The following is a 26,170-nucleotide window of genomic DNA, read 5'->3' as shown; positions in this document are numbered from 1 at the left end:
ACACATACCATAAGAGAAATTGTGTCACTATCAAACAAAGAAATGTGTTTAAAAAATGTTTCTGTCACACTTTGCAAGGACTGGTGCCAAGAGTGGCACAGTCAGCTTAGCAGTGGTATAATATCCATTGCCATCGAATGATTCTTCACTTTTGGAGACGGTATACACCTATATGAAATGGTTCAGCCATATTGCTTGCTGTTTTAGTATTGCCTCCTATCTCTTATTTGCACTTCCATGAGGTGTATGGTGTTCTACACCGTCTTTGTATTGCTTAATACTCCCTTTCGTTTAGGTATTGATCCCTAACAACCTACCACGAGTATGCCCCTACACTGAGCAAGGTCCCGATTATTATTACATGATGTGCAGTCAAGTCATGATGTCACAAAACCAGTATTTGCGGAGCCAGATCACCATGGTGCCCAAGTACATGGTACTGGAAATTCGAAACATGTACACAAGACATCATACACGTCAGTATTTTAATGTCACCCTGCACGTTTCCGACAATATGACATGAGCATAAATGCAATGTATGCGGTGTAGTAAGTTTTCACAATACAGTCGGTTGTTCAACACGTACTCTTGCCACTCAGTTTGGAGTTTCACTAAGCTGCTGCTTATACACAAAGCTTGCAAAAAGTAATTCTATGTATAGTATGTCCATCAGAGCTTCATTTAGTGACATTTTTCGAGCTTTTGTCTGGTAATTACCTTTCTCTTGACTACGAGTACAAGTGGCAAACTTTCTGCGTTCGGTGCACCTATCATCAGCGCTTTGTTGAATGTAACAAAAGATTCAGATAAGTGGCATAAAAACTTTAATGGGTCGTAGACTGCCAATGTTATTAAGGACTTGAGGCACAGGCATCAGCTACAACAAGTGCGCCTAACATTCCGTTCCTTCCACGTCTCTATGTTATGAAAGACTCGGGAAAGATGCGCTCTGTGAAAATCCAACGCATCTTTCATTTTTTATACAAGTTTATATGCACCTCAACGGCTCGGGAGAACGCAAACCGAGTAGAAATGCCATGCATGACACCACACGCCGCCGTGCAGTTCGAATGAAAGGCGAGGTTCTGCCTGGTATTGCGTGAGTATCGCCATTTTACCAGTGTCAGTGGTCGGCCATTGTCACTAGAGGTCAGTAACTCACGCTATGCCATGCGGCTGTTCACACCATTTTGATGGCATGACTAGTACTGTCATTGCCAGGGTTGACAGCAACCTGCTGCTCTAACAGTGACATCATGCGTGACATTTCCCACTAAGGTCACACGTCCCAGAGTCATGTGATAAGCAAATTAAGTCTTGCTTTCCAGGGAGGCACTCTCGTCATACACGACATTCACATGGGAACCTGAGAGCAAGTCAGTATACGTGTGGCCAGGGCGGGCAGTAGCCATGAACGGGCTTTGCGTAATGCTGTACTGACTTAGGTATGAGAAGTGAGATGCACTTACTGGTTCCCAGTGCACCTGCAACGAGTTTAAGGTCGGGTGGGAAGGAAGCAGAGAACAGAATTACTGTTGGACACAATTGTGTGGATACACTGCAAGTACAGTCAGGCTGCAACAACGTGAAGTACAGCAAAACAGTTAGCTACCACTGTTCCGCTCCAATCGTCGGGATGAGTGGGGCAACACGACGAAGGATGTAAAACGTGAGAAAACTGCGAGCATACGGGACTTACAAGAAATGCGGATATCAGAGGAAGCAAATGCACTTACTAGCAAGTGGCTTATCACTGACAACAATCTGTGCTCACCCCAAGTTAAACATTGAAATATGAATGCCTAAGTTTCCTGCATGAGTTTGCATCCTATGTTGAATGAAATGCTGCTGCTGCAAAAGAAAAAAAAAAGAAAAAAAAAACATTATTGAATATTCATTCTTAATAGAAGTGTGGTGTTCACTTACTTTTAAACAGTTTTCTATACGATCTAAGCCTGACTCTAACTGGACTGTCTGGTTGAAGATGAATTTTTCAAGATATTTCCTTAAAACAGAAAAAATCTTTTCTGTTGGTGCATATCAATTTAAAAAAACAACTTAGTTTAAGGTAGCTTTCACAGAAACCGCTCAGGGGCAAAATTCACTACACTTGCTTTCAACAAGAAAATCATTTTCAAGAAATCAAGAAAATCACTAGTTCCATTAACAATTAAGGAGTAGTGCTGATAAGGTGCTAAACTTCTTTGCGAATTTTCAACCATCTCAAAGAGCCACACGAAGATCTGCTCACTAAATCTTTCCCCGCTTCACCTGAACAAAAGTGAGAATTTTGGAATCAATAGCTGGTAGCAGCTCATGGACACAGGTTGTTGAAAGCAATGACAAAAAGTGCTAGTCAAGTCTAAGCGGCGTGAAAACTCCCCGAGACAACAGTGACAGGATTGTGGCGGCGCAATCTCAGAGTGCCAGACACATAGCATGCTCAGGTGCACCCCTGTGGGCAGTGCACTGCAGTAAACAAAAGAAGCGCAAAGGCAGGCAGCGTGGTGGAAGATGGTTGACGGTCCATTTGATGCAATACACATGCAAGTTTCGAAATGCTCATTAGACGATGGCCAAACCACACACACAAAAAAGGTAAAAAAAAAGGGAATCCAAAAAGGGCAGTAAGAGGAACATGAAGCTTGTGATGAACAGGTTTTAGTTTTGAAAAAGACAGACCCGCTAGCAAAACTTTGGTTTCGGCACAATTATTCCTTTTTCATGAATTTTTTTTATCACACGAAAAAGTAGGCATGCTTGGATTGGAGCAAAATCACATCGATTTTCTTGTTGTTCGAGATTAACTTAGTTTTTTTTTACTGAAGGAAATATTTTGAGTCCTTCAAGTGAAATATCAAAGCATGAATTTCCACAGACACTTCAAGGGGAATTCTGTGTAATGTTGATTATTTTGTTCCATTCTATTTTATTACAAGAGGTCTGAATGCGCTGCATCAACCTGTGTGAGGTCAGCTGAGTTATCTTCTCTATTTTTCTTCAAATAGGTGCAGGCCTAGGATCAGGCAAGCTTATAGGCACTCGCTCAAGCCTCAAACTGTGCTCAGGCAGTCGTTCTAGATAAAACTGCTTTGGGGAGCTCTCCAATAACACATTTACAGTCGCCAAATAATTTTAGGGACAGGAAACCAAAGAAAACATGGTGAAACTTGACAAAAAAAAAAAGAAAGAAGAGAGAGAGAGATAAAGATACAAGGAGAAGCAGGGAGGTTAACCAGATGCACATCCGGTTTGCTACCCTGCACTGGGGAAGGGTAGCAAAGAAAAGAAAGAAAGTAACCAAAAAAGTAATGTTGTGTTTCTTTTTATTCCAACTCCTGAAATATGTATTGCCGCATGTTGTTAGCACTTAGCATTTAAAGCAAGGGCCCACCCCCCTACAGGAAATGAGAACTCAACAAGATTTGGAGAGGGGTTTGGAGAGGGGCCCTTACTGAGTCATCGATCAATGACACATTCACCGTCTTCATTCACGCTCAGGTGTATAGAACAATGAAAATGATGGAAGGGGAGAAGAGACTGCATATTTGAAATATTCTGAAGAAAGGAGGGGCGCTTCCTCGAGTAGGGGTGCTTGCTCAGGGAATTATGGTACAGACAATTAGTAGCTATACTTTGCATGAAGGTTGATGATGGTGATAACGATACACTTCACTTAAAGAGACCCAAAACAATTTCATGAGTTATAACGTGATAGACTCATTATTAGCGTATAACGCTCCACGCTGAAAGCTACCTAAGGAAGGGCCCAAGATGATGCATCTCTTCATCAGCACGCGTCAAGAAATCGAGCACTTTCTTTTAGGTATTTATTTTTTTCCCTTCGAAAGTGTGGCTACTTTCAGGGTGATCAGGAGTGCGCGCATTGGGCATGTGGCGGCATCCAGTGGCAGCCACAGCAACTGTGCATCTATCGATGTTCAAGTCAGCCAGCTGCCATAAACTTGAGTATATAGAGCACTAATATGGGTATGTGGAATCATTTGTAGAGAAGAGGGATTGAGCATCGAGGGCCGAGGTGTACAGCAGAGGCGCACACTTTGCGGTGTTCACGCAGTGACGCTCAAGGTTGTGTAGCGTGCACTCCCACGCACTGCAATACGTCATTAGCATATGTCCAGACCATGGGCATACGACCATGCAGGCTGCGGCGTGCATGCGATATAATTTTTGTAGGTTTTTGTAGATGCAGAAGCATTTTACACTTTGAATTTTCCACAAGGTTGTACATAATGCAGCTGACAGCCCTTGTGATAATTCAGGATTGCTGAATACTGGCTCCAGTTGGCATAAGGAATGTTTGGCTATGCATAAAATTTCTGCAGGCTATACTTGAACATCAGCGAAGCAAGGAGACGGTAAGACAGAAAAACCTCAATAATTCGAAGTCTGCCAGACCACAAAAATTTTTTGAATTCAGTAGAGTTTCAAACGAACCAATATGAAGAAAAAATCAAGAACACGCTGAGAGATAAAATCACTTTTATTGTCCTTGGCAGAGTGTGGTCGCTTTTTATTACCACTGATGTTGGATTGTTACTTGGTGCAGTAAGTTAGCTGCCTCAAGTGCCATGCTCTCTCTAGCCCACTCACACTTGACATTTCACAATAACCACTGCCTTACTCAACCAAGCAGCGGAAGGTCTTCACGGAATCTACAACTGCTGCTGAAGCAGATGACTGAGGAAGGTTCGCTATAGTCACCGCCATCGCTATCATTGCTGACTAGCCATCACTGTTGACGATTTCGTAGTGCACATCAGTGTACAATGCCTCAACATTGGAATGTTCCCCAAAGCCTCGTCTGTCACCACTGTCTTTACAAGGGCCACTGATCGGGGTACACAAGTCTCCCTCCTCATCTAGGCAGGAGAAGCTGCAGACGTCATCCTAATCTACGCCACCTAGCTTTCGAAATCCAGCATGTTCGGAGCAATGCATTGTGACCTTTGCCTCCAACTCTTACCAGGCAAAGACCTTTAAATAAATTGCATAGGGGAGTTCGATGTTGTATTGCTTTGCGCGAGCATACTACAGTAGAATGCACTCCAGTAAGTGGTGGCAGTTATCTTCCTTGTTTGCACTATACCCCGTGGTCCACTGGATGCAATATAATTGGTTTGTTTGCAGACAAAAAGACCATCCCAAGGGCTTCAAGGTTCCTAATGCCACTGTGGGCTAGGCGGTTGTTGATAATAAAGAGCACTTTTTACACTTTGGCAGGAAACCCCTTGTCAAGAAGCAGGACATACCTCCCAAATGCCACCCTTAAGCAAGACTTGTCATCCAGGAAGGCAGTGAAAAAATAAAACATGCCAATGTTGCTCAACGAACTACCATTCCCTCCAAAACACTTCTAAAAGGCTGTCATGGAAAATAAAAAGAAATTATACACGTGGAGCCTTGCATGACTGCTAAGAAGTTCAAGTGAACCAAAGTTTTGATTTAGCCAAAATTAAATTAGCGATGTTTTACTGCATGAGGGGACGTTTTTTTTTTTTTACGGCAAAGCTGCCATGCTCCACCCTGTGCTATTGTCCCAACTGTTGCAGTAGTAGAGGAAGGCATCAATCACGTCACACAAGGGGTGAGACTCAATAGAAAGGGCTACACCTCCCCGCCGAGAAGGGTGAGAAAGGCTTGCTTCGACAGGAAGAAGGCGAGGAGCACCAGTGTACACTCGCTTGCATGGGGAGACGGTGTGCAACGATGCCTTGCAAAATCACTTGCGAGGAAGGGTTGTGACACGTGTGATCAGTGACGCACACAGTGTTACATTGTCCGCTCTTGCACATAGCATCACGGGAGCTGTAGTTGCAGTGAGTGCCACCAGTGTGGCATTTGCCGCAGTGTGGCACTGCTACTATGCATGTCATGCACAGTAGCACATGCATAGTAGCAGAAAGTTTGTGTGCACCACACTCAAACTTTGCCATGCATAGCAGCAGAGCTTGCAACGCTACTTGCACTCCAATGCAGATGTGACAGTAATACATGTTTTTGGTGTGTGTTTAGATGGAATGTGCCATGGCCGCACCGTTACACTACTGTAGCATTCCTGCACATGTGAATGATCATACTTTCACGTGCAATCCACGCAGCTTAATGTGAAGAACAAAGAAACAACAAAGAAACGCTCAGTAAAAACTTTGCTGAAGTTTCGGAACACGCTGTCCAACAAGGTTTAGGCATGGAACTGGCTCAAACGTTAGGATTTTAGAATTTTTTCGGCAGTTTGTAGTTGGGAATGTGAATTACATGCAGCAGCATGTTGTACACAAGACAATATAGAATCTTTGTTGTGTGTGTATTCCACTACAGCTGAATGTGGATATATCGAACTCTGAAGGAATCGTGAATTAGTTCGATATATGAAAAATTTGATATAAAAAAATACAGGCCCAAAGAGCTTACCTGCAGCAAACCATCACCTACAATAGGCGCATTCAAGAATGATAACTAATTCCACGCACACGCCGCAATAGAATGACTTACTTGCGTGAAAAAAACCGCAGATTTTGGCCTGCTTTTTCGTTTTTGAAGTGAAGTTGAAGACGCTAGTCTCGAGCTAATCAAGGCTGTCCAGGTGTGACAGCCCAGTTCCCTCCATGTGGGCAATACAACAGCGAATGACGCCGCACACTGATGCCACTTCAGCGGCGGAGTACGCGCGTGTAGCCAGCGACTCGTCTGGACGATCCTCCTCGTCACATGAGCAGTCACACTGGACATTGCAGTCCGCTTCCACGAAGTCGGCCACAGACACTTCGTGTGCAACTGCTGCCAGGAAAAAGGACGACAATTCACAAAAAGTGTTGTTTATGCGCTTGTCGTTGCTGCCATCGTCGGTTTTCCGCAAGTTCCGCCGTTTCAAAGCCTGCCTTGCGGAAGCAGTTGATCACTGTGTCCGTCTTCCCGTCTCGCCAGGAGTTGAAGATCTCCGTGGGAAAAAACTTCACGAAGATTTCCGGCAACTTCGTCATTCACTGCTAGATGTCCTGACTGCTGACAGCTTCGTTTTCGCCAGAAATGGTCTTGCCAATGATTTTGTAGTGCTGCTCAAATCAGTGAAGCCACCCGGCGTTGTCGGCGATGTTGTCTTCACCGAGTGCAACCCCAAACTGTTTGGCCTTGGCCATCAGCATCGGGCCGTCCAGCGAAATGTTCTTCGCATGCACTTCTAAAAACCAGACATAGAGTGCCTTTTCTACATTCCCACGCACATGACAGGCTCCCGACGTTCGCTGCACCGCCGCCTTTGCCTTGATATCCAGTGTTTTGTGGTATCGCGAAGTCGTCCGCGACGGTCGCACATTTCTCGCCTGCCTCAACACGCCTCAACCTTAAACTTTGTCACAAATTCAAGGGTCTTGCGCTTCTTGACGTTGCCCATAGCTACATGAGAAGTCGACCATTCAAGGAGTCTGCAGCGGCTTTGCCCACCACGCATGCAAAAAAGAAATGCAACACATGCGGTGGCATGCAGGTGATGCGACAATGGAAGCAACAAAGCCCTCGAAAGGTGATGGCCGTCTGCGCGGGCAACAGCAAAAGGCGCGAGCTGTCATTGGCTGATTAAAACTTGCAAAACGGCAACTAAAAATAAAAGGCGAAAAGGACGTCAGCTCCTTTGTTCCTGCTCTCAGAGCAAGCATGAGAGAGAGAGAGAGAAACCGATAAAAAAAAGCTGTTCCGCAAGTTAGAGACCCTGCAGTTCGAGCCCTTTCGCTCTTACCTTTTTTCGAGCATTTCGGGTTTGGGAGGAGTACACCTCCAGCGCGGAGGTCGTCGGCGCAGCACTGACAAACCACACTTTCAAATTCGCGCCCAGAGCCGCGCTGCCGCGGAGATGGCGGGGTGGGGTGCGGAGAGTGTCGAAGCCCACCTTCCAGCTCGCGTGGCATTCGATATATCCGAAGGCAGGTAAAAATACCGTTCGATATAAAGGTGCGAATTTCTATACTTTTAAAAAGGAATTTCAAGGGGATAACTTACGAGGTTGATATACCTGAAAATTCAATAAACGTGGGTTCGATATATCTGTGCTCGACTGTACCAACCCAACGAGAAGTTTCCTCTTTAAGTTCGTAATTTCTGAAGTGGCAAGAGAACTATAGTGCAGCGTGATGTGCAGTGGAAGTCATTGTGAGGTGCAAATACTGTGCATGCAGCCTCAACGTCTCAAAAGTCAATTTTATTTTGTTGTACCAAAAAAAAAACAGGAATGCCTGGAGCATTATTAGCTTTATACCCACATTTAAACACATGCCGCATTATTCATGTGACCGGTGCACATCCAGCCTTTGTAGTCAAATGTGAAAAGTGCCAGCATGCCCGAGGATTCAAACTTTGCCTAATGCCAAGTGGCTTCAGTCCTACCTGTCACGACCGATTGCTGACTAACGAACACACTACTGGCAAATTTTCCCGTAATGGCTACCTGCCCAGAGAATCCAAAACGATGCCAATCTCAATCAGATGTATCCCAGTTTTGTCACCCATGCAACAGCATCCAGTGTCAGAATACCCTCGTGGCAATCCTAGAAACACTGTGATGTGCGGAAAGGGGTGGCACCTGTAGGGGCCCTACACCAAGGGCTCCACTAGAATCTAGCCGCCTCCTCCTTGGGAGTTTATGTGGGACCGCGTCACTCACCATCTTTGTCTTGGACTGCTGCTGCTTGCGGTGGGCGTCGATGACTTGCTTGACGGCTGCAAACAGGCCCTCCTGGTCATTGGCCACCATGCCCATGAACAAGTTTTTATCGGCCATGTACACCACCAGCATGAGCTTCAGGTCAGCCGGCGGACTCGCAAAGTGCACCAGGCCCAGCCAGGCCGACCCCATGAAGCGCGACAGCTTGACGAGGCCCTCACCCGGTTCGAAGGACATCACCACGCCACGTGATGCATTCTTCACCGCCAGCACCACGTTCATCAGCATTGACCGCGGCATCAGCTGCAAGGTCAGTTTAGGCGGCCACTTGTCCGCACATCTGCATCCCGCCATCAAGATATATTGGAAAACGACTGACAAACTTTCTTTTTTACTACACGCTGTCAGAATTAAACGAAGCTTCGAGACCACAAAAGCATGCAATACGAGACATGACACCTTTTCTACAGTCATGGTTCTATTTACAAAAACTACACTGCATCGTGAAGTCAAATGAGAAGATGCCCATGAAAGGATAGAAGCTCGTGGCGTGTGGCTGTGCCCCCTCTCTACCAGTTACCTTTCCACACACCTTACTGCATGCGCTCAGTTTTGCCTCTCCCTTCACGCCGTTAGCACTGGGTTAACTGGATTCATGGTATGTGTTGCGTTTCCATATTAGGCCTCACATGGCGTCTTGTAGTTATGTGTTGGCAACATTATTAGTGGCCAACGACATCACGAACTTAATATAGAGTGACTGCAGCAAGCGGCTCGGCCAGCTTTTGAGTTGCAGTGACAGAGTATCGGCGTGCCTTACTCCCGCAATATAATAGTAGGTCAGCGTTTATTGCCAGCTCTCTTTCCGGACCATCATCGATGATTGACTTCTCGCTAGCAGCTGCCAAAGTAAAACATAATTAGTTTTAAAACGAGTACGTACATTTCAGGCTCGCCGTTGATGACGCTGGCAAAGATGCTGCACTGGAGAGTGTACACGTTTCGTGGGTTTCCTGGCATTTTGTCCTGGTACTCTACCTGGCCTTGCCACACTACTCGCCGCTCTTTCAGGCTTGCTGCGGGACCCGCCTGCACAACAAGCCATAGAGGACAGACAAACTGAGCATGGCCAAACAGAAATGATCGATACATAAAACCATACCAAGCTAAGAGGTAATGAACTTAAGGGGAAGTTATCTGCTGCTCCATTAAAAAAGAAAATGGCACTTGAATTTTTTAATTTCTTGATCAATTTTGATGAAATTTGGTGAATTTATGGATATTTGTGTGCTGATTTCATGTGCGCAATTTTTTTTTGTATAAAGCATAGTTTCTAAAATACAAAATATTTCACGAGCCTTTTGGGGAGCAAGTTCTTTTTCTAAACTAAGAGAGTTACAAAGCAGATCAGCACATCACAATAATCTGGAATCAAAGTAGGTCGCAGAGCAACAAGAATGTATATTCTAAACCCATTTTGTATTTTATACACAACACCTTACTCAAGAAAAACAACAGCAAATTGCAAATCAGCCCTAAAATATATATAAACACAACAATTTTCATTAAAATCAATCAAGAAATAAACTTTCTTTAAGAGCAGTGTCTTAATTGAAATGTAGAGACAATAACGTAAACAACAATGAAGGTGAGCTGAGGAAAAAAAAAAGGGAAGAAAGAAAGACAAGTCGAAATTGGCAAGTGTCGAATATACATCTTCCATGCATGTCTGCTCTTACTTACATTTTCGTAAAAAAAAAAAAAGACAAATATTAAACTTCAGTTAAGCTAAATTCAATACGGTGCAGACCACCTATAACATAAGTCACCACAGTTATCTGCACTATAAGCAGCACCACATTTTAACAAAGACAACCTTTTACAAAGGCTGCCCATATTCAAAACATGCTGAGCAAGCAGCTGTGTGAATCTGATATTTGATACATATGATGAGGACGTTTGCCTTCTCGTAACCACAAGAATTTCTGCTGGCCAAACCTACCTGCACCTTAACTAATTAAAGTTACCCTGAGCCTGGACTCGGACTGCGACCCATGGGTTAGCAAGTGTGGAAGTGAGCCTGAGCAAGTTTGCCAACCTACATCGCCCACTAGTAGTTGTTTTCTAAAAGGCTGCTCACTTTCAAGAGTACAATAGTGACTAGTTGTATAATATGCCTCACAATATGAACAGCTGTTGAGTCAAAGTGACCTTCAGCTGCCGTCTGTGACTCACCCCGGGTGGTGGCTGCTGTTGCTGTTGCTGGGGCTGCATTCCCTGCGGGGGTCCACCACCTCCCATCATGGGTGGCCCCTGGGGCGGCTGCTGTGGGGGGCCCTTGGGGGGCTGCTGCTGCTGCTGAACCTGCTGCTGCTGTTGCTGTTGAGCCTGCTGCTGGGAAAGAGGGGGTCCTGGGGGGAACTGGCTCCCTGGGGGTCCACCCTGGGGCATCTGGCTCAGCTGTGCGGCCAGGGTGCTGGAGGGAGGGGCGGCCGGTCCCGTAGGGGGCATTCCCTGCTGGGACATTTGTGAACCAGCCCCGACCAAGGGGTTGCCTCCTTGGCCTACTACCCCAGGAGGGCCACCTCCGGGAGGCACACCCATTCGCATGGAGGGCCCCCGGAAGCCTGTGGGACAAAAACAAATGAACAAGCAAAAATATCTACTGAAAATGTCCCCATAATGCCACACTCATTGGTGCACATAAACTAATGTGTTTGCAGTGTTAGTACAGGATGCAAATGTGGTAGTAAAGTGAGCCCAATGCAAAATGCTCCCTTCGTACAACATTTCAGTGCTAAAAAGCCAGTGGTTTGGCTGGGTTGTGCACACATGATGCTGCTATTTATGCAACAGTAAGTGCTGTGCCTTTCGTATATGTGCAATATTTGTGCACAATCTGAAGCAAGATCTACGCTTGTGCGAATGTTCGAGTGCTTCGAATATTCGAATAAATAGTAGAATGTTCTAATTCGCTTTGATACGAATTAAAATTATTCAAAACTTTGAAGTATTTGCAAGGAACGAATAGATGCATATTACTCCGAATGTACCACTTGTAAAAGTGGTTTCACTGCAGTGTAGAAGTGCTTAAATGTGAGAGTACCAACCCAGGAGAAATCCACTCTGCTGCGAAGCCCCCCTTCCAATTTAAAGAGGCCCAGCAACACTTTTTGAGCACTGTCAAAAAACGCTGCCGATCGGTAGTTGAGGCTACCCAGGACCCGCAAGCCAAATATTATAATGCAGTACGCAGCGTGCGATTCACAAGAAATTCTCAAAGTAAGATAAAGATTGCTCTTTTCTTTCGGCAAATGACTTCACAAGCTCAGAAAGCATGTGTGACGCATTTTCTTTCCCCATGCCATCCCTCCTTGCTTAGCTTCCAGCGCTTTCGTCGGGACGAGAAGAGAGAATGCACGTGCAGCGTGAAATAAACCTGCAACTCCGCGCGTACTGGATGGATTATGGAAATATTAGCGGCGATGAATCCATGAGGCAATAAATAAGCTTTTTTAGTGAATCCATACCATGGCTACTTGAAAAAGTGTCGCACAGCCCTATTTAAATGAAAATATTACTCTCAAACCAATTCATTTCATTAAGCTTAAAAGCTAGTTATGATGGCTTATATGCTCTAAGTATAATAAATTTTAAAATGTCAAGTATTTTTGGGTTATGACTCGCATCCTGCTGAAAGCCCAATTCTGTTCTAAGTTCTTTTGACTTTTTTTGAACAACAACAAAAAAAAATAGCATTTGCACAAAGGCCCTATTTCTATTAAAAAAAATATTGTGCAGGTTAGTTTGGTTATGATAAATATGCCCATTTTTTTATATATCATATATACTATTGAAATTTGATTCGAAATTATTTGACAAAAATCAATATTCCCTTAAAACTTAAAATTCACTATTCGCACAAGCCTAGCAAGTTCTAGACTATTCATAAGTGCCGTACCATCCTTACAGGTTTACAATAACACTGTGAAAACAGTAAAATTAATTACGCTCAGGCGTTCCCAGCTGCTGGTGTACAACACTACATATGCAAATGAAGGAAGTATCAGCTTAAAGATACGATGCAGATGCAATAAACACATAGCAATGCTCGTAAAATGCAGCTGTCAATTAAGCCTCATGCAATGTATACAATTGCATTTATAGTTATACTATTCATTGTGTAGGAGGAAGAAGATGTATTTTGCTGGCAGGTCTAGCCTTCTCTAATGCAATATTTATGCACATGCATTGCACACATCCCAACTTTATTACCAGCAATGTTTGCGCAAGCTCACTATAAATACCACTGACATGTTTTGCCAAAATGCGAACAGCAGCGCTGCCTGCATTCAAAGTCCATTAAAAAACACACAGTGTCAGACATTGGTGCTGCAAAGTAAGGCACTGTTTAATTTTTGTCTTAATAAGTATCTCTAAGGACAGTGCAAGAGAAAGTGATAGGGCAAGCTGTTCCTTGCCAGCATCATTCCTGTACATGTTACAGTCTAGTCTAACATAACGTAGTGTGCAGTGCATGTACTGTAATGAGTGCTCTACACAACGAGATGCACAAACCAACTAAAATGACCGTAGCGACAGCATTGATTGGTAACTGCAAAGATGATTCACAAAGAGACCTCTGCCTGCATGAAGGAGATGGGGAAGAACGCCCTCACCAGTCTGCATCTGAGGCCCCGTAGCACAGCTGACGGGTGTGGGGTGTGTGGGCCTCATCTGCTGCGGAGGTCCACTGGCCATCGGAGCATTGGACAGCTGGCTAGCCAGCAGGGGCATGCTGGTCTGCGTTGGGGGTGGAGGAGTCGACACCGGCGGACCACCCGAGACCACCGGAGACACCACACCTTGCGGCGGCTGCTGGCTCCAGGGCAGACGTACCGTTCCCGCCGCACCTCCTGCTTCGAAGCGTTGCAAAAGGCAAGTGTGGCAACACCACAACCGTAGCAATGCAGTGGGCAAGCCCTGCTGTTTCAGGCTCAAGTGTTCCCACCCAACCATGAGGTGACTGACAATTACTCCAGAATCAGCACAAGTGAAGTGTAAGCCCTTATTGGCAGCTGTGAGTGCTCACCTGACGTCTTTCTTCAGTGGACAGAGCAAAATTGATTAAATGAGTTCAATGGCCTTTAAAGTGACCCTGCAACACTGTTTGAGCATGGTGAGAAAATGCTGCCAATTGGTAGTCAATGAGGCTACGAAGGACACGTGAGCCAAACGTAACCATGAAGGAAAGAAGCGTACGTTCAAGAGCCTGTTTTCTCTGTTAGACGCAATCTTAATGAATTCTAACAAACAATCATGCCGAGGAAAGTACAGGAGATGTTATTAGAATTGTAATGTGAATGTGAAAATAAAAGCGGACAAAAAGATAACTAGCCAAGGGCAGGGACTTGACCTGCAACCTTTGAATAACGCGTCCGATGCTCTAACAACTGAGCTACCACTGCAGCTATCGCCTCGCCCACTTCATAGGGTATATATGTGCATTGAACGTGGTAGTGTCAGTGAGCACCAGCTGTAGCGATGAGAGCGAGTGTGGAACATTCTTTATCAGCCTGGTTTGGCGTCGCGTAGCACGTGAACTTATTACATTCGGGCTACTGACCAGTAGTCCTTCGTATACTACCTGAACGCCGCCGTGGTAGCTCAGTTGCTTGGGCGTTGGGCGTGTTATTCGAAAGTCGCAGGTTTGCTCCGTGCCCACGGCAAGTTATCTTTTTGTGCACTTTTCTTTCTTGAAATTTCCATTACAAGCGATACATTGCAGCACATGGACGAAAGCTTATAATTATTTCACAAAGTTGGCCTATTTCACAAAATTACTCCCTCTTTTATCAACAAATGATGCAATAAACCCATATGATGGCTCAATTAACCCAAAGCCAAGAGTCACTAATTGATGCGAGATTTGTGAGCAGTGCAGTTGCTTCCTTTGCAAATCGCCACCACATGCCCGCTTTTCAGCAATTCCACTGAAAGTAAGCTGTGCATTCAAATGAAATAAAGAAAAGACAGTGGCCATGAGTGATGACCCATGCTGACAAATAGTTATAGTTCTGTCTGCCTTTTCCATCCTCCTCCTCGCAGCTTTCAGCGTGCTTGCTGGCACAAAAGGAGTGAGAAAATGCTTGAATCGTGCGTGTGGCAGATCACTTAATTGCTCGTGCTTGACGGATTCTGAAAATTTTAACGGCAGTTAGAGTGACAATGAGCTCCATTAAGGAAGTCATTTGACGATTGCTAGGACAAATGTTGCAGGGCCCCTTAAATATCATGCAGGATACACAAGAGGCCATACAGAACAAAGCTCAAAGTTTAGGCAGCCCCTGGGGTTACCTTATTACAAATTCCTTGGTCAATGTGTAACAGTTTGTGTCGTATGCAGAAGTTCGATCTGTGAAGAACACCATGTTTAGCAAATACTCTTGTACCCAAACTAATACCATTACAATAGACAGCAAAATAATGTACAACCCCTATAGCTTCAATGCAAATGTCTGCTGAAGATTGCAGTTGGAACATATGGCAATGAAAATGATAAATTTCGTCAAAATGTTCTTAGTTAAAGTTCATTTCCTTAGCAATCCTAAGGCCATCTGTTCTGTCGTGGCATAATATTAGAACAAGACAGGCAGCGGATATAGAGAAAAAAAGCACTTTACAGGTGTGCTGCCATCAAACAGTACAACGAAGTAGATGTTCAGAAAATGCACATCTTGCAGCTTCCCCTTGGCACAGTGCCACCATCTTGGTATTATTGTAAAGAGAACAGATCGGAGCTCAGGGCAGCCACAAACCTACATTTCTCCCATGAAAAAGCAGAACCAGCCCTGTTCCGAGTTCTGTGTTTTTAGCTTCGGGCTGCACTTTCTTACAGCTGTTTTCCCAGCTTCCATTTTACAGCGAAAGTTGTAAAATCACTTTTCGGGTCACACGCAGTTGCAAGTTGTTCGTCGCCGCTGCCGGTGTCCGTAATCACATAATGCGAAATTAGAAAAAAAAAAAAAAACAACCTAGCACCAATGGCACAGTGGGGATCGAACCTGGGTCCGCTGGGTGCCAGCCCAGTGTTCTACCACTCAGCTACACCCGGTCTTGTGAGTTGTTGTCAAAGTTGCCTTAGGCAGGCTTGATGTCGGGAAAGCAATCGCGTTAATACAACTGATAAAGCGTTTTAAACAGCGAAACAACAACTAGTCGTCCCACAATGCGAATAGTGCAACGAGTGGGCCGCCCAACGCTCCAACCCATTACAAAATCTTGTTCTTGTTTCCAGATTAACAGCGGCGCATACCCAATTCAGCCTTAATTCCTCATCATCGTCAGCCACTGCATGGACAATTGGCATGGAGTTCTTTACAAGTGTTTAGCGGACACCACGCTTCTCTGAAGAATGACGAAAAAGAGCATAGCAAATGCCCGCCTACTACCCAAAAGCTTATTATTAATGCCCTAGTGGGTACCAAGCAAGTGTGCTTGCAGCAGTTACCCAATGAGTATTTTGAAAGGGCTCTGAAAGGCCGCTCTTCTAGCTTTTGCTGTGACTGTGCTAGGCCTGCAGCGCAGGCCTGGCATTCTTTTTTTTGCGCAGTTGCTGTTAATCACCCCTATACCATTTTATGACAAGTAAAGATATTGCACTAAGATCTTGAAACATTCCCGAGTGCTGTAAGGCTGCTCTTATCTGTCTGCATGCTGTACAGATTTGTTAAAATTGCCTTTATGTAAAAGTAGTGATTAAGAAAATATGTCTAAGGACATTTCAAAAATTTTTTGTGTGCTCACCAGAATGTTAAAAAATAAACCATTAGCTTCATGGAACGGAATGTGACTTTGGGAATATGGTTACACAAAAATCTTCACAAACGAATGTCGAATGAATCAATTATCTTGGATCTAAATAGTGGAATGCTGGGCCAGCTGGTGCAACATAATGCGGAAATATGTGAGTGTACAAGGTAGAAGGGAGGAAAAAACCTGACGGGAAAGATGCTCACTTACAACTGCAGTTTCATTAGAAGAATTTTTTGCCCAAGAACACCGAAACGTGCATGCGCAGCCAATTATCATCAAGAAATCCTTTTTAAAGAAATAGACTTTTTTAGTGTGTAGGGAACATTTCAGAAAGAAGACAAATAGGACATAGTGCACACTTATCAGTGCGCTCTGTCCTATTTGTGCGCTCTGCCTTAGCTGTATTCTTTCTGAAACGTTCCCTGCGCACTAAGAAAGTATATTTTTTTCAAAAATACAATACCAACCAGCCCAAGTAACCACTCTTTCATAAGAAATGTCGCCCCACAAATTTTTGTGCAAAGAATTTTTCAAATAAAACTGCAGCTCTAAGTGAGTTTCTTCCCTGTCAAGTTCTTTGCTTCCTTCTACCTTGTGTGCTCACATATTTCCACATTATTTCTCAGATGACCACAACAGCCTAGAAGTAGTTATAACTTGAACAATGACAACAAATAGCTCAGAAGTGGTTTCAGTTTTGATGTAAGCATAGCAAATCTCATCTACCTGCCAAATTTCATCACTTAATTCTTTTAAATAACAACAACAAAAAAAATCAACACATATCCGCGAAGTGAATGCTGATGATGGGGTGAAGCAGTGTGTATTGGATCTTGAATAGGGAGGGGCCTTTCATTTTCTTCTCCTCAACAGCCTTTTAGTTTATTCTTTTTTAACATTTGCTCTGCCATATGCTTTGTATAGTGGGTGGTTAAATGTATAGTGGGTGTTTTTATGGTGTTGTGGCCTTTTATTTTGTTTGTTCCGGTGAATAACCTTTTGATAACCTTTTTGTTCTTTACAGATGTTTCGGTTTGTTCACATGCACCTGTGCTACATTTGCTATAAACCGGAACGGCGATTTACAACCATTGTGCGGTCTTAAGGGGCTTCGTCCCTTAAAAAGCCACGAAGCCAAATTATTAGACTGGTAGCAATGTCCTGTGCAAATTATAGAGAGGACTAGTGAATGATGGTGCTCACCGATTGTGACTGGTGAGCGATTCTGGGTGGTCCGGTTCATTGCGTCTGGCATCGGCCGCAATGTGACATTGGGTGGGTTTGGCTGCACAGGAATGGGGGGATAGTAAACAAATAAGGGAAAATTGTTCAGAACCAATGCACATACTGTAATCTACGCGAGGAAGTTCTTCAGCATACATAATCGTGCACTTGGCTGTACTATATAGGCGTACACATTAATCCTACCAGCATATGCAAATACATTAAACGCTCACTAAATGAAAAGCTCAAAGAAAATTGCTGCTTAAATGGAACAACTGCCTCTAATACAATTGGTTTCCAACTAGAAACCATACAGGGTAAAGCTCTTACTTATAAATCAATTTTCTATTGGCATCTGACCTATTGCTTTTTTTGGCATGGCTGACTACAACAAGCATGAACTTGCAAAAACTGTACCTGATACAAACAAAGTATATTAGAATTATCTCTAACATATCGTATGATGCCCACACTAGTGTATTGTTCTGACAGGCTGAAATACTACCCGTCCATCACCTCTACTATTCTATAGTTAGCATAGGCAATCAGTCGTGAAGCGAAAGAAAGCAGACATTTTTTGCATGACCTTTCAAAACTACAGCCAAAAGCTACGTTGTTCGATACATGAAATAAACAAACATGGAAAATAAAATCTTCCAAAACAAACTATTCTAAATATAAGTTATCCTACAATACTTACAAACACAGTCGAACCCACTTATAACGATCCCAGATATAACGAACTATCGGTTATAACGACATATTGCAGTGCACTTAATATTTTCCTATGCTACCTTTACAAAAACTCAGTCCACATACAGTGTACATTTTTCAAAGCCTCCTACTTCTACAATAAACACTTTGGACACGGTTGCAGTAAAAATATGGCCCACACGAAGCAAAAAAAAAGTTAAAAAGGCATTTCAAAGCATGTGATTGGCACTCGCTTACGAATACCTCGCTGCAGATTACTTGCGACAAAGATATCATAGACCACGGTGAGCACCGCATGTAGATTTCGAACGTTGTGAGCCAAGTCACTCACTTTCCAGGCGTTCATCAGCAGAATAGAAATGAGAGAAAAAAAAAAAAAAAGAAAAGGAGACTTACGGCCAGCTTTCACACAGCAAACTTTTCCAACGCCATTCTCAGCCTCTATGACCACCGAAGATTAACCAACCATGCCTTCGAACGCAGAAGCATTAACTTTTTGTCGCATAAAAGCTCACTGCGACGTTAAACTCCGCGACATCACAATGCGCCCAGAAGCGTTAACTTTTTGTCGCATAAAAGTTCACTGTGACATGCAACTCTCTGACATCATAATGTGCTGCAAAACGTTTTCCACCTTTCGGTAAAGGCAAAAATTGGCCGTTCAGTAATAACAACTTTCGTGCGGATGAGGCAGATAAGCAACAGAAAAAAGTGATAGCGAGGTGGCCGGTGACAATGAACGTGCACTGTTGACACATCACCGGCAACCTTTCACAGTCATTTGAAGATATCTGTTCTGCGGAGTGATGGGTGTACAAGCGCATCATGCTGCCGTTCGCAAATTAGCCACCGCCGCGTCGTGCAAGGCCTCTTGCACATGTTGATTGTGAAATCAGTTTTCATTGCATTAAATGGACAGGCTACTCACTGCACCCAAGCACGATACCGAGTGAAGCATGCACAAAGAATGCACAAACACGCATAATGGACTGCAAACGACCCGGCATGCGGCGGCGAGTCAAGTAGCGATACACTGCATGCAACTATCCAGGGACCATTGCTTCGACGTGACGGTACCATCCATTGTGAATGTGATTATATTCACCTGTGAACACAAAATGGGTGTCGTTTAACGCGTGAAAAGGCCTAACTCTAAGCGGAGGGGTTGTTGGCACTTTTTGATAAAAATACACAGGGGAAAAAAACAACGGTTTGGCCGCTATGTGGACGTTTTTATGGTCGAGTCAATATACAATGAACTACTGATATAAGGACCACTTATCTCGACATGTTTGACTTCGTTATAAACGGGTTTGATTGTATCTGAAAGCTGGCACAGATTTCCTACACTGTACAGAGACACAATCGCACGAAATACACACATTCAGTTGTTTAACATTTTCTGCAATTGCTATATTATTATTAGTGTTGCTATTTTTCCTTTTGGTATTTGAGCTTTGTTTGTTTCGTTGCGCATCAATTGAGTTAATATTGTTGACTGTTGCCACTGCTGTTGTGTTCAAAGGTGGCTGTGAACACTAGTCAAGCTGCCTCTTTTAGAGCGTAGATTTCACCTGCAGCTGTCCATCAAATGTATTGATGATGAATAAACATTATTACAATTATTATTATTATTAAATCTACGCTTCTCTAATACATTCTTGGATATTATATTTGTCCCAGCTGCTTGGTCATTTCTCAGCCAGCACCGGTGTAGAACCAATAGGATCTAATTCGTTGGGAAAACCAACTGTTAAGTTACAACTGTGGAACTTTTACCAAGCAATATGTTGCAAACTGGCACCATGGACTGGTTCGAGTGGCCATGCTAATTTTTTACGCAGGTTGCTCTGGCATGACGATGGGATTAGCCCCTCAAAGTTCATACTGACAATGTAGACCATGATATGTCTGCAGTATTTGCCAAAGCATGGCCTTCAGTATTTGTACATGTACAGTCGAACACACGTATAACAGCCCCATTTAAAACGAACAATATCCGCGTGACCATGAAAATATACACTGTTTCAATGACACAAAATCGCACTTTCAATAAACGTCTCCGAGCGCCGCCAATCGCTTACAGCAAACGAAGTCGGCGCTTTGCCGACTTTCCGGGAAACCACTTTCGACCACCGACGAGGCATCAGCGAGGTGCCCATAGATTCTTATTGTTAAACACCGACCCTGCCTCCACACCTCTCTAGTCGCCGCTCTCCCCGATCGCTTTTTGTTTCACACCCCTCCGTCCTTTGTCCCCCCGCTACTCTGAGCACCCCGCATCGCCAGACGAGGCCCGTGTTTTCACACTGCCACCGATCTTTCGAAGACCGGTCGGCTACGTATCCTGTTTTTGATCGCTGGTACTGTCGTTGGCGTCACCGGCCTGGGGTGACCAGACCATTTGTTAACATCGTCGGCCACCGACTGTATCCGATAATCTGCATCTAGTGCACGCGCGTACGCTACCCCACCGACTGATAATTTGCAATTCGTTTCGTGTTTAGGACTTGTTCTCGTTCACTTCGCACTCGGCTCAGCATGCCCTCCGCACGCATGCAGAAGCGTAAAAACAGCTGTTAATTTGCGCGGAACGAATGGCGAAATATCGAAGTCGGTGAGGCCACGCAAACCAGCCAGCGCAAAAAAATTATTCTTTGACCCCGGTCGCCAATTCTTTGAACACCACCGCCGCGCGCGCCAATCCAGGCGGTCGTGCTTAGACCTCTGTGCGCGCAGGCACTCTTTCAATTTTTCTATGCACGAGTTGCGCGTTTCGCAGACTTTTCAGGCAAGCTACCTGACCTGCCTCCTTCCCGCGTGTTTTGGTTCTCAAGATCGCCTTCTCGCCGTATCCTCCCCTCTCTTCACTCTATCCCAACTCCTTGCCCTTCTCTCACAAATCGGCTCTCCTCTCTTGACACAACTCCTTCGCCCGTCTCCAACGCTCCGCGACACCAGCCATGCTGACTCAAATTCAGAAGTTTTGTTTTCTGACAATAAACAGGCCCAGAGCTGTACCATGCGTTCTGGAATGTGTGTTGCGTGTGTGCGTCTTGCTGGCTCTCGGTGTGCGTGAGTGGCCAGGATGGTGAACGGGAGGCATTGCACGCTTTTTCCTGCCGCTCAACAAAGCGTTGCAAGTGTGACCACTTTGCTTGGGCGTAATACGCACGTTAGGTTCCGCGCTGCGAAGCACTTGCTGTTGACCACCTGGCAGCCAACTTGCCGCTTCGGGCGTCCCAGTATTCAGCTGTGAAGATGAATATTTTGTGGGCAGCGGTAACTACATGCGCGTGATACTGTTTTTGCGAGGTTGACTTCATCGACGTCGGGCCCGATGCCGAGCTTGAAGCTTCCGAACAGGACCACTCCGGCGGCGATTTGTGGCAGTGTGTCGTCGACTCCAACTTGGCAGAGCGGGTGGGACATCTGTTGCGATGGTTTAATTATGGCCAATGATGATGCCGACACTGCGGAACCATGCACGGATTAGGGCATTGTGAATTAAAAACACGGCAAGAGCGATTTGGAGGAATCAGACCAGGAGAACGACGAAACTTTGGAGCCAGTGCCTCATGCAGCTTATGCCACGGCCTCGGCAAAGAGCGCGCTGCTGTTTGAAATAAACTTGAGACTGCCCTTACTGCTTCTGCTCTTCGAAACAAGTGCATAAAGGACTTTTTTGGGCAAAAGATTTTGTGTTTTTACTTGCAACTTTTTTTAAAAGCTGTGTTTCAATTACTACGAACTTCGGGATACAGCGTTGCCGCATCATGCTCAGGTTCGTTATAAGCTGGCTCGACTGTACCAAATTCACTCGTGTAATGAACCCACCTTTTTTTTTTTCTTTTTTTTCAGATAAACTGATGCCGATTTGGGGGGAGGGTTTATTACGCGGGAGAAAAACAGTCACGGGATTTATAACAGCGAAAATTTCGCGTGACAACTTTGCTTGTTTTGACCCGTCAAATGCATGACAAATCCTCTTTGTAGCCCAAAGCTTTTTGTTTCCTTCCATAATGAAGGCGCACGGATCGACGCAGATGTGTCATCCAGCCGCTTGGTTCTCATGTGCCAGTGCATGCAGTTTGTAACCAGCCATGTAGCTAGCGTACTGGCCGAACGCGCCCTGCGCAGCAGGTGTCACAACTAAGCTCATAATGACAAACCTGACAATAAATATGCAGCGTCAGATGGCAGTGCACAAACGTTGTGATAGACGCTGCGGGTGCATGACGCGCCGTCGGCGCGGTAGTTGCGGTTGCGGTTTGCATTGCCCCCGAGATGGTGGGCGCACAGCATGTTTTTACCCTGCACACCCACTATTTAGGAGGTCACGCGCTTTGTTTATCGCTTTGCTTTCGTGACGCTGTACTTGCGCGACGTTATCAGTAAAGAGGGCTCTCCTGCATTCGACAGATGGCGCTCTGCCACAAAAGACTCGACTTTATAAATTTAATTGACGTCGTACACCACATTTCACTCCGCCTTATACCACAGCCCCAGCCATACTTCAGGCAGTCCAAGCGAGCTCATACCTCAGCGACTGCCGACCGATTCTGCGAAAATCAGACGTGTGGCGGGCCCCCGATCGACGTTCTCTTTGCTATCACTGTGGCGAACCTGAGCATGTACAGACAGTGCACTTATCGAGAGCTGGTACTTCGTGGTTTTTCAGCCACCTCCCCGCCTCCTAGGTTCGGCCAGCGGCCTCCGGAAATTGCTGACTACGTTGCCCAGCAGCGTGGATTGCCATCTCGGCATCACTCACGCTCCCCATCAACGCGGCGGTTCTCGCCGATCATCACACCTATTCAGGCATGGAACAGGGCTGGTCACCTAGCCCGCGTCGGGAAAACTAGCCTCAGCGACCTTCAGGGGCAAGGCCGCTCAGACTGGTCATGCTCAAGGCCCTCTATTGACGCGGACTGAAGATACTGACGATACATCAACAAAGGCATCACCGGCTGATTGCGGAAGAGTTTCTTTAAATATTCCTGTTCTGCTAGATGGTCGCGAAGTCAGCGCTTTAGTGGAAACTGGTGCGAACTAGCGAAAAACTGGCCGCCCTTCTGAAGAAAGTAAAGGCGCCTTGAAACCGAACGCCAATTCGTACAGCTGGCGGGCATATCGTCACGGCACTCGGTATGTGCACGGCAACATTGCAAGTCCGCGGTTGTACATTTGTTGCCAGTTTGAGCATTCTCCGGCAGTGTTCTCGAGACCTGATCATTGGCATAGATTTTCTCAAGGAGCGTGGTGCTATAACTGACATTCGACGTCTAGTCACTTTCGCGACCACAAACGTCACAACAGCTTACGCGGACCCCAGCCACTCCTGAGTCTCTTCGCATCATCGATGACGCTGTCGTGTAACCACCCCGTGCAACTTGTTCAGGTGGCGTGGGACGGAGTAATGCACGGTGAAGCAGTCGTGGGAAGCAATCACTCATTTCTGCTGTCTCAGGGTGTCTTGGTAGCGAGAAGGCTCGTTGACCTTCGTGATGATCACTGCGATGTTTTTATCACAAACTTCAGCTACGAGCACCTGCACCTTTTTCCTGGAACTGTCATCGCCTACGCGGACCCAGTCGCAAATGTCACTAAGTGTTTTGCTTCCGAGGCCATAGGCACTGCTGAAGCGCTTTTCTGCAGCGTCGACATCAATCCAATGCTTTCTGAAGCGAACAAGCAGCATTTGAGCGAGCTGTAGCTGGAGTTCCACACATGCTTTGCACGTTCTTCAAAGATACGTCAAACACCAATAACGAAACACCGTATTATCACCTACGACGACGCGCATCCCATACGAAAGTAGCCTTATCGTGTTTCGCCAATCGAACAGCACGCAATTCGAACGCAGGTCAAGAAAATGCTTCAGGATGGCATGATACAGCTTTCAAGCAGCCCTTGGTCATCACCAGTCGTTCTTGTGAAAAAGAAAGATAGCACGCTTCGCTTTTGTGTCGACTACAGAAAGTTGAACAATGTCACAAAAAAAGACGTACCCATTGCCCAGAGTCGACGATTTTCTGGGCAAGCTGCGGCGCGCGATGTATTTTTCGTCCGTCGACTTGAAGAGCGGTTATTGGCAAATAGAGGTCGATGAACGTGACCGGGAAAAGACCGCTTTTGTATTGCCGGATGGCCTTTATGAGTTCAAAGTGCTCCCTTTCGCCCTTTTTTACGCTCAAGCCACATTCCAGCAAATGATGAACACCGTCCTGGCAGACCTCAAGTGGAAAAGCTGTCTCTTCTACCTCGATGATGTCATTGTGTTTTCAGAAACGTTTGACAAGCATCTTCGTCGCCTTTGAAATGTGCTCGAAGCCATTAGATCAGCCGATCTCACACTCAAGCCTGAGAAATGTCCTTCCGGCTACGAAGAATTAAAGTTTCTTGGTCACGTCGTGAGCGCCATTGGTGTTCGGCCTGATCCTGACAAAACTGCTGCCGTCGCCGCTTTTCTAGCTCCAACTGACAAGAAAAGTCTTCGGCGATTTCTGGGTCTGTGCGCATATTACCAGCACTTTATTGAAAATTTCTCCTACATGCGGAGCCACTGTTACGTCTCACGCGTGATGACACACCATTTGTCTGGGCTGACGAACAGCAGACTGCCTTTGCGGAACTAGAGCACCGGCTCTCTTCCCCTCTCGTGCTCGGCCACTTTGATGAAGATGCCGACACAGAAGTACGCACTGATGCCAGCAATATTGGTCTTGGAGCTATTTTGGTACAAAGACAAGACGGCATTGAACGGGTAATAGTCTACACAAGTCACACACTCTCTTGCACAGAATCTAACTACTTTACATCAGAGAAAGAATGTCTCGCGGTCATTTGGGCAATTACAAAGTTTAGGCCATATCTCTATGGAAGACCATTTAAAGTTGTGTCTGACCATCATGTTTTGTGCTGGTTGACCAATCTACGAGACCCTTCAGGATGATTAGCACGATGGAGTCTGCGCCTACAGGAATTTGATGTCACCATCGTGTACAAGTCAGGCAAAAAGCACGAAGATGTCGACACGCTATCATGAGCACCTCTTCAATCCGCCAGTACAAGCGCAGAAGAGGACGACGCCTTCGTGGCAACTCTCAGCGGGCCGGATCTGATGTCTCATCAACGAAATGACACCGATCTAAGAATGATTACAGATCACTTGGAAGGTGGCACCGCGCCCATTCCTTGTTCGATGTCGCGAACGTTGCCACCATTTTGCCTACGAAATGGCGTCTTATACAAAAGGAACACCGGTGCTGGTGACAGATCTCATCTTCTCGTCGTGCCTGAAGCCCTCCACGATGATGTCTTTTTAGCTTGCCACGGCGAGCCCACATCCGGCCATCTGGGCTACTCGAGAACTGTGGATCGGGTGCGACAACTCTACTACGGGCCTAAAATGTCTGCCTGTGTCAAACGCTACGTGAAGGCATGCCGTGAATGTTAGCGTCACAAGACACCACCCTTAAAGCCTGCACGCCATCTATAACCGATTGATCCACCACGTACAACGTTTCATCAAGTGGGAATGGACCTCCTAGGCTCGTTTCCCTTGTCTTCTTTCGGCAACAAAGGGATTATTGTCGCAACCAATTACTTGACGCGTTACGCTGAGATGAAGACATTGCCACGAGGGACCGCATCTGAAGTTGCCAGTTTTTTTATTCATCAAATCGTGCTACGGCGTGGCGCCTCGTCATATGTCATCACTGATCGAGAGACATCATT

At 45.4% G+C, this 26,170-nt stretch overlaps 1 protein-coding gene across 11 annotated transcripts in view; it reads right to left on the bottom strand.

The window, feature by feature from the left end:
• The window catches only part of LOC119170752 (mediator of RNA polymerase II transcription subunit 25), a 103,801-nt gene that overhangs the window by 42,485 nt on the left and 35,146 nt on the right, over positions 1-26,170 (bottom strand). For 5 of the 11 annotated variants that reach the window (XM_075886775.1, XM_075886778.1, XM_075886781.1 and 2 more), the window contains exons 10-15: positions 17,696-17,777; positions 13,357-13,596; positions 10,913-11,304; positions 9,621-9,766; positions 8,678-9,017; positions 1,470-1,484 (exon numbers count right to left, since the gene is read on the bottom strand). In XM_075886775.1, coding sequence (XP_075742890.1) covers positions 1,470-1,484; positions 8,678-9,017; positions 9,621-9,766; positions 10,913-11,304; positions 13,357-13,596; positions 17,696-17,777 — 1,215 coding nt within the window. The remainder of the gene's footprint in view (positions 1-1,469; positions 1,485-8,677; positions 9,018-9,620; positions 9,767-10,912; positions 11,305-13,356; positions 13,597-17,695; positions 17,778-26,170) is intronic. The other 6 variants (XM_075886779.1, XM_075886780.1, XM_075886784.1 and 3 more) reach the window with 2 other exon arrangements.

This window comes from Rhipicephalus microplus, chromosome 2, assembly GCF_043290135.1.
Source record: "Rhipicephalus microplus isolate Deutch F79 chromosome 2, USDA_Rmic, whole genome shotgun sequence".
NCBI lineage: Eukaryota > Metazoa > Arthropoda > Arachnida > Ixodida > Ixodidae > Rhipicephalus > Rhipicephalus microplus.
Note: the sequence above shows the minus strand (reverse complement) of the source record. Positions and strands in the feature narration are given on the sequence as shown.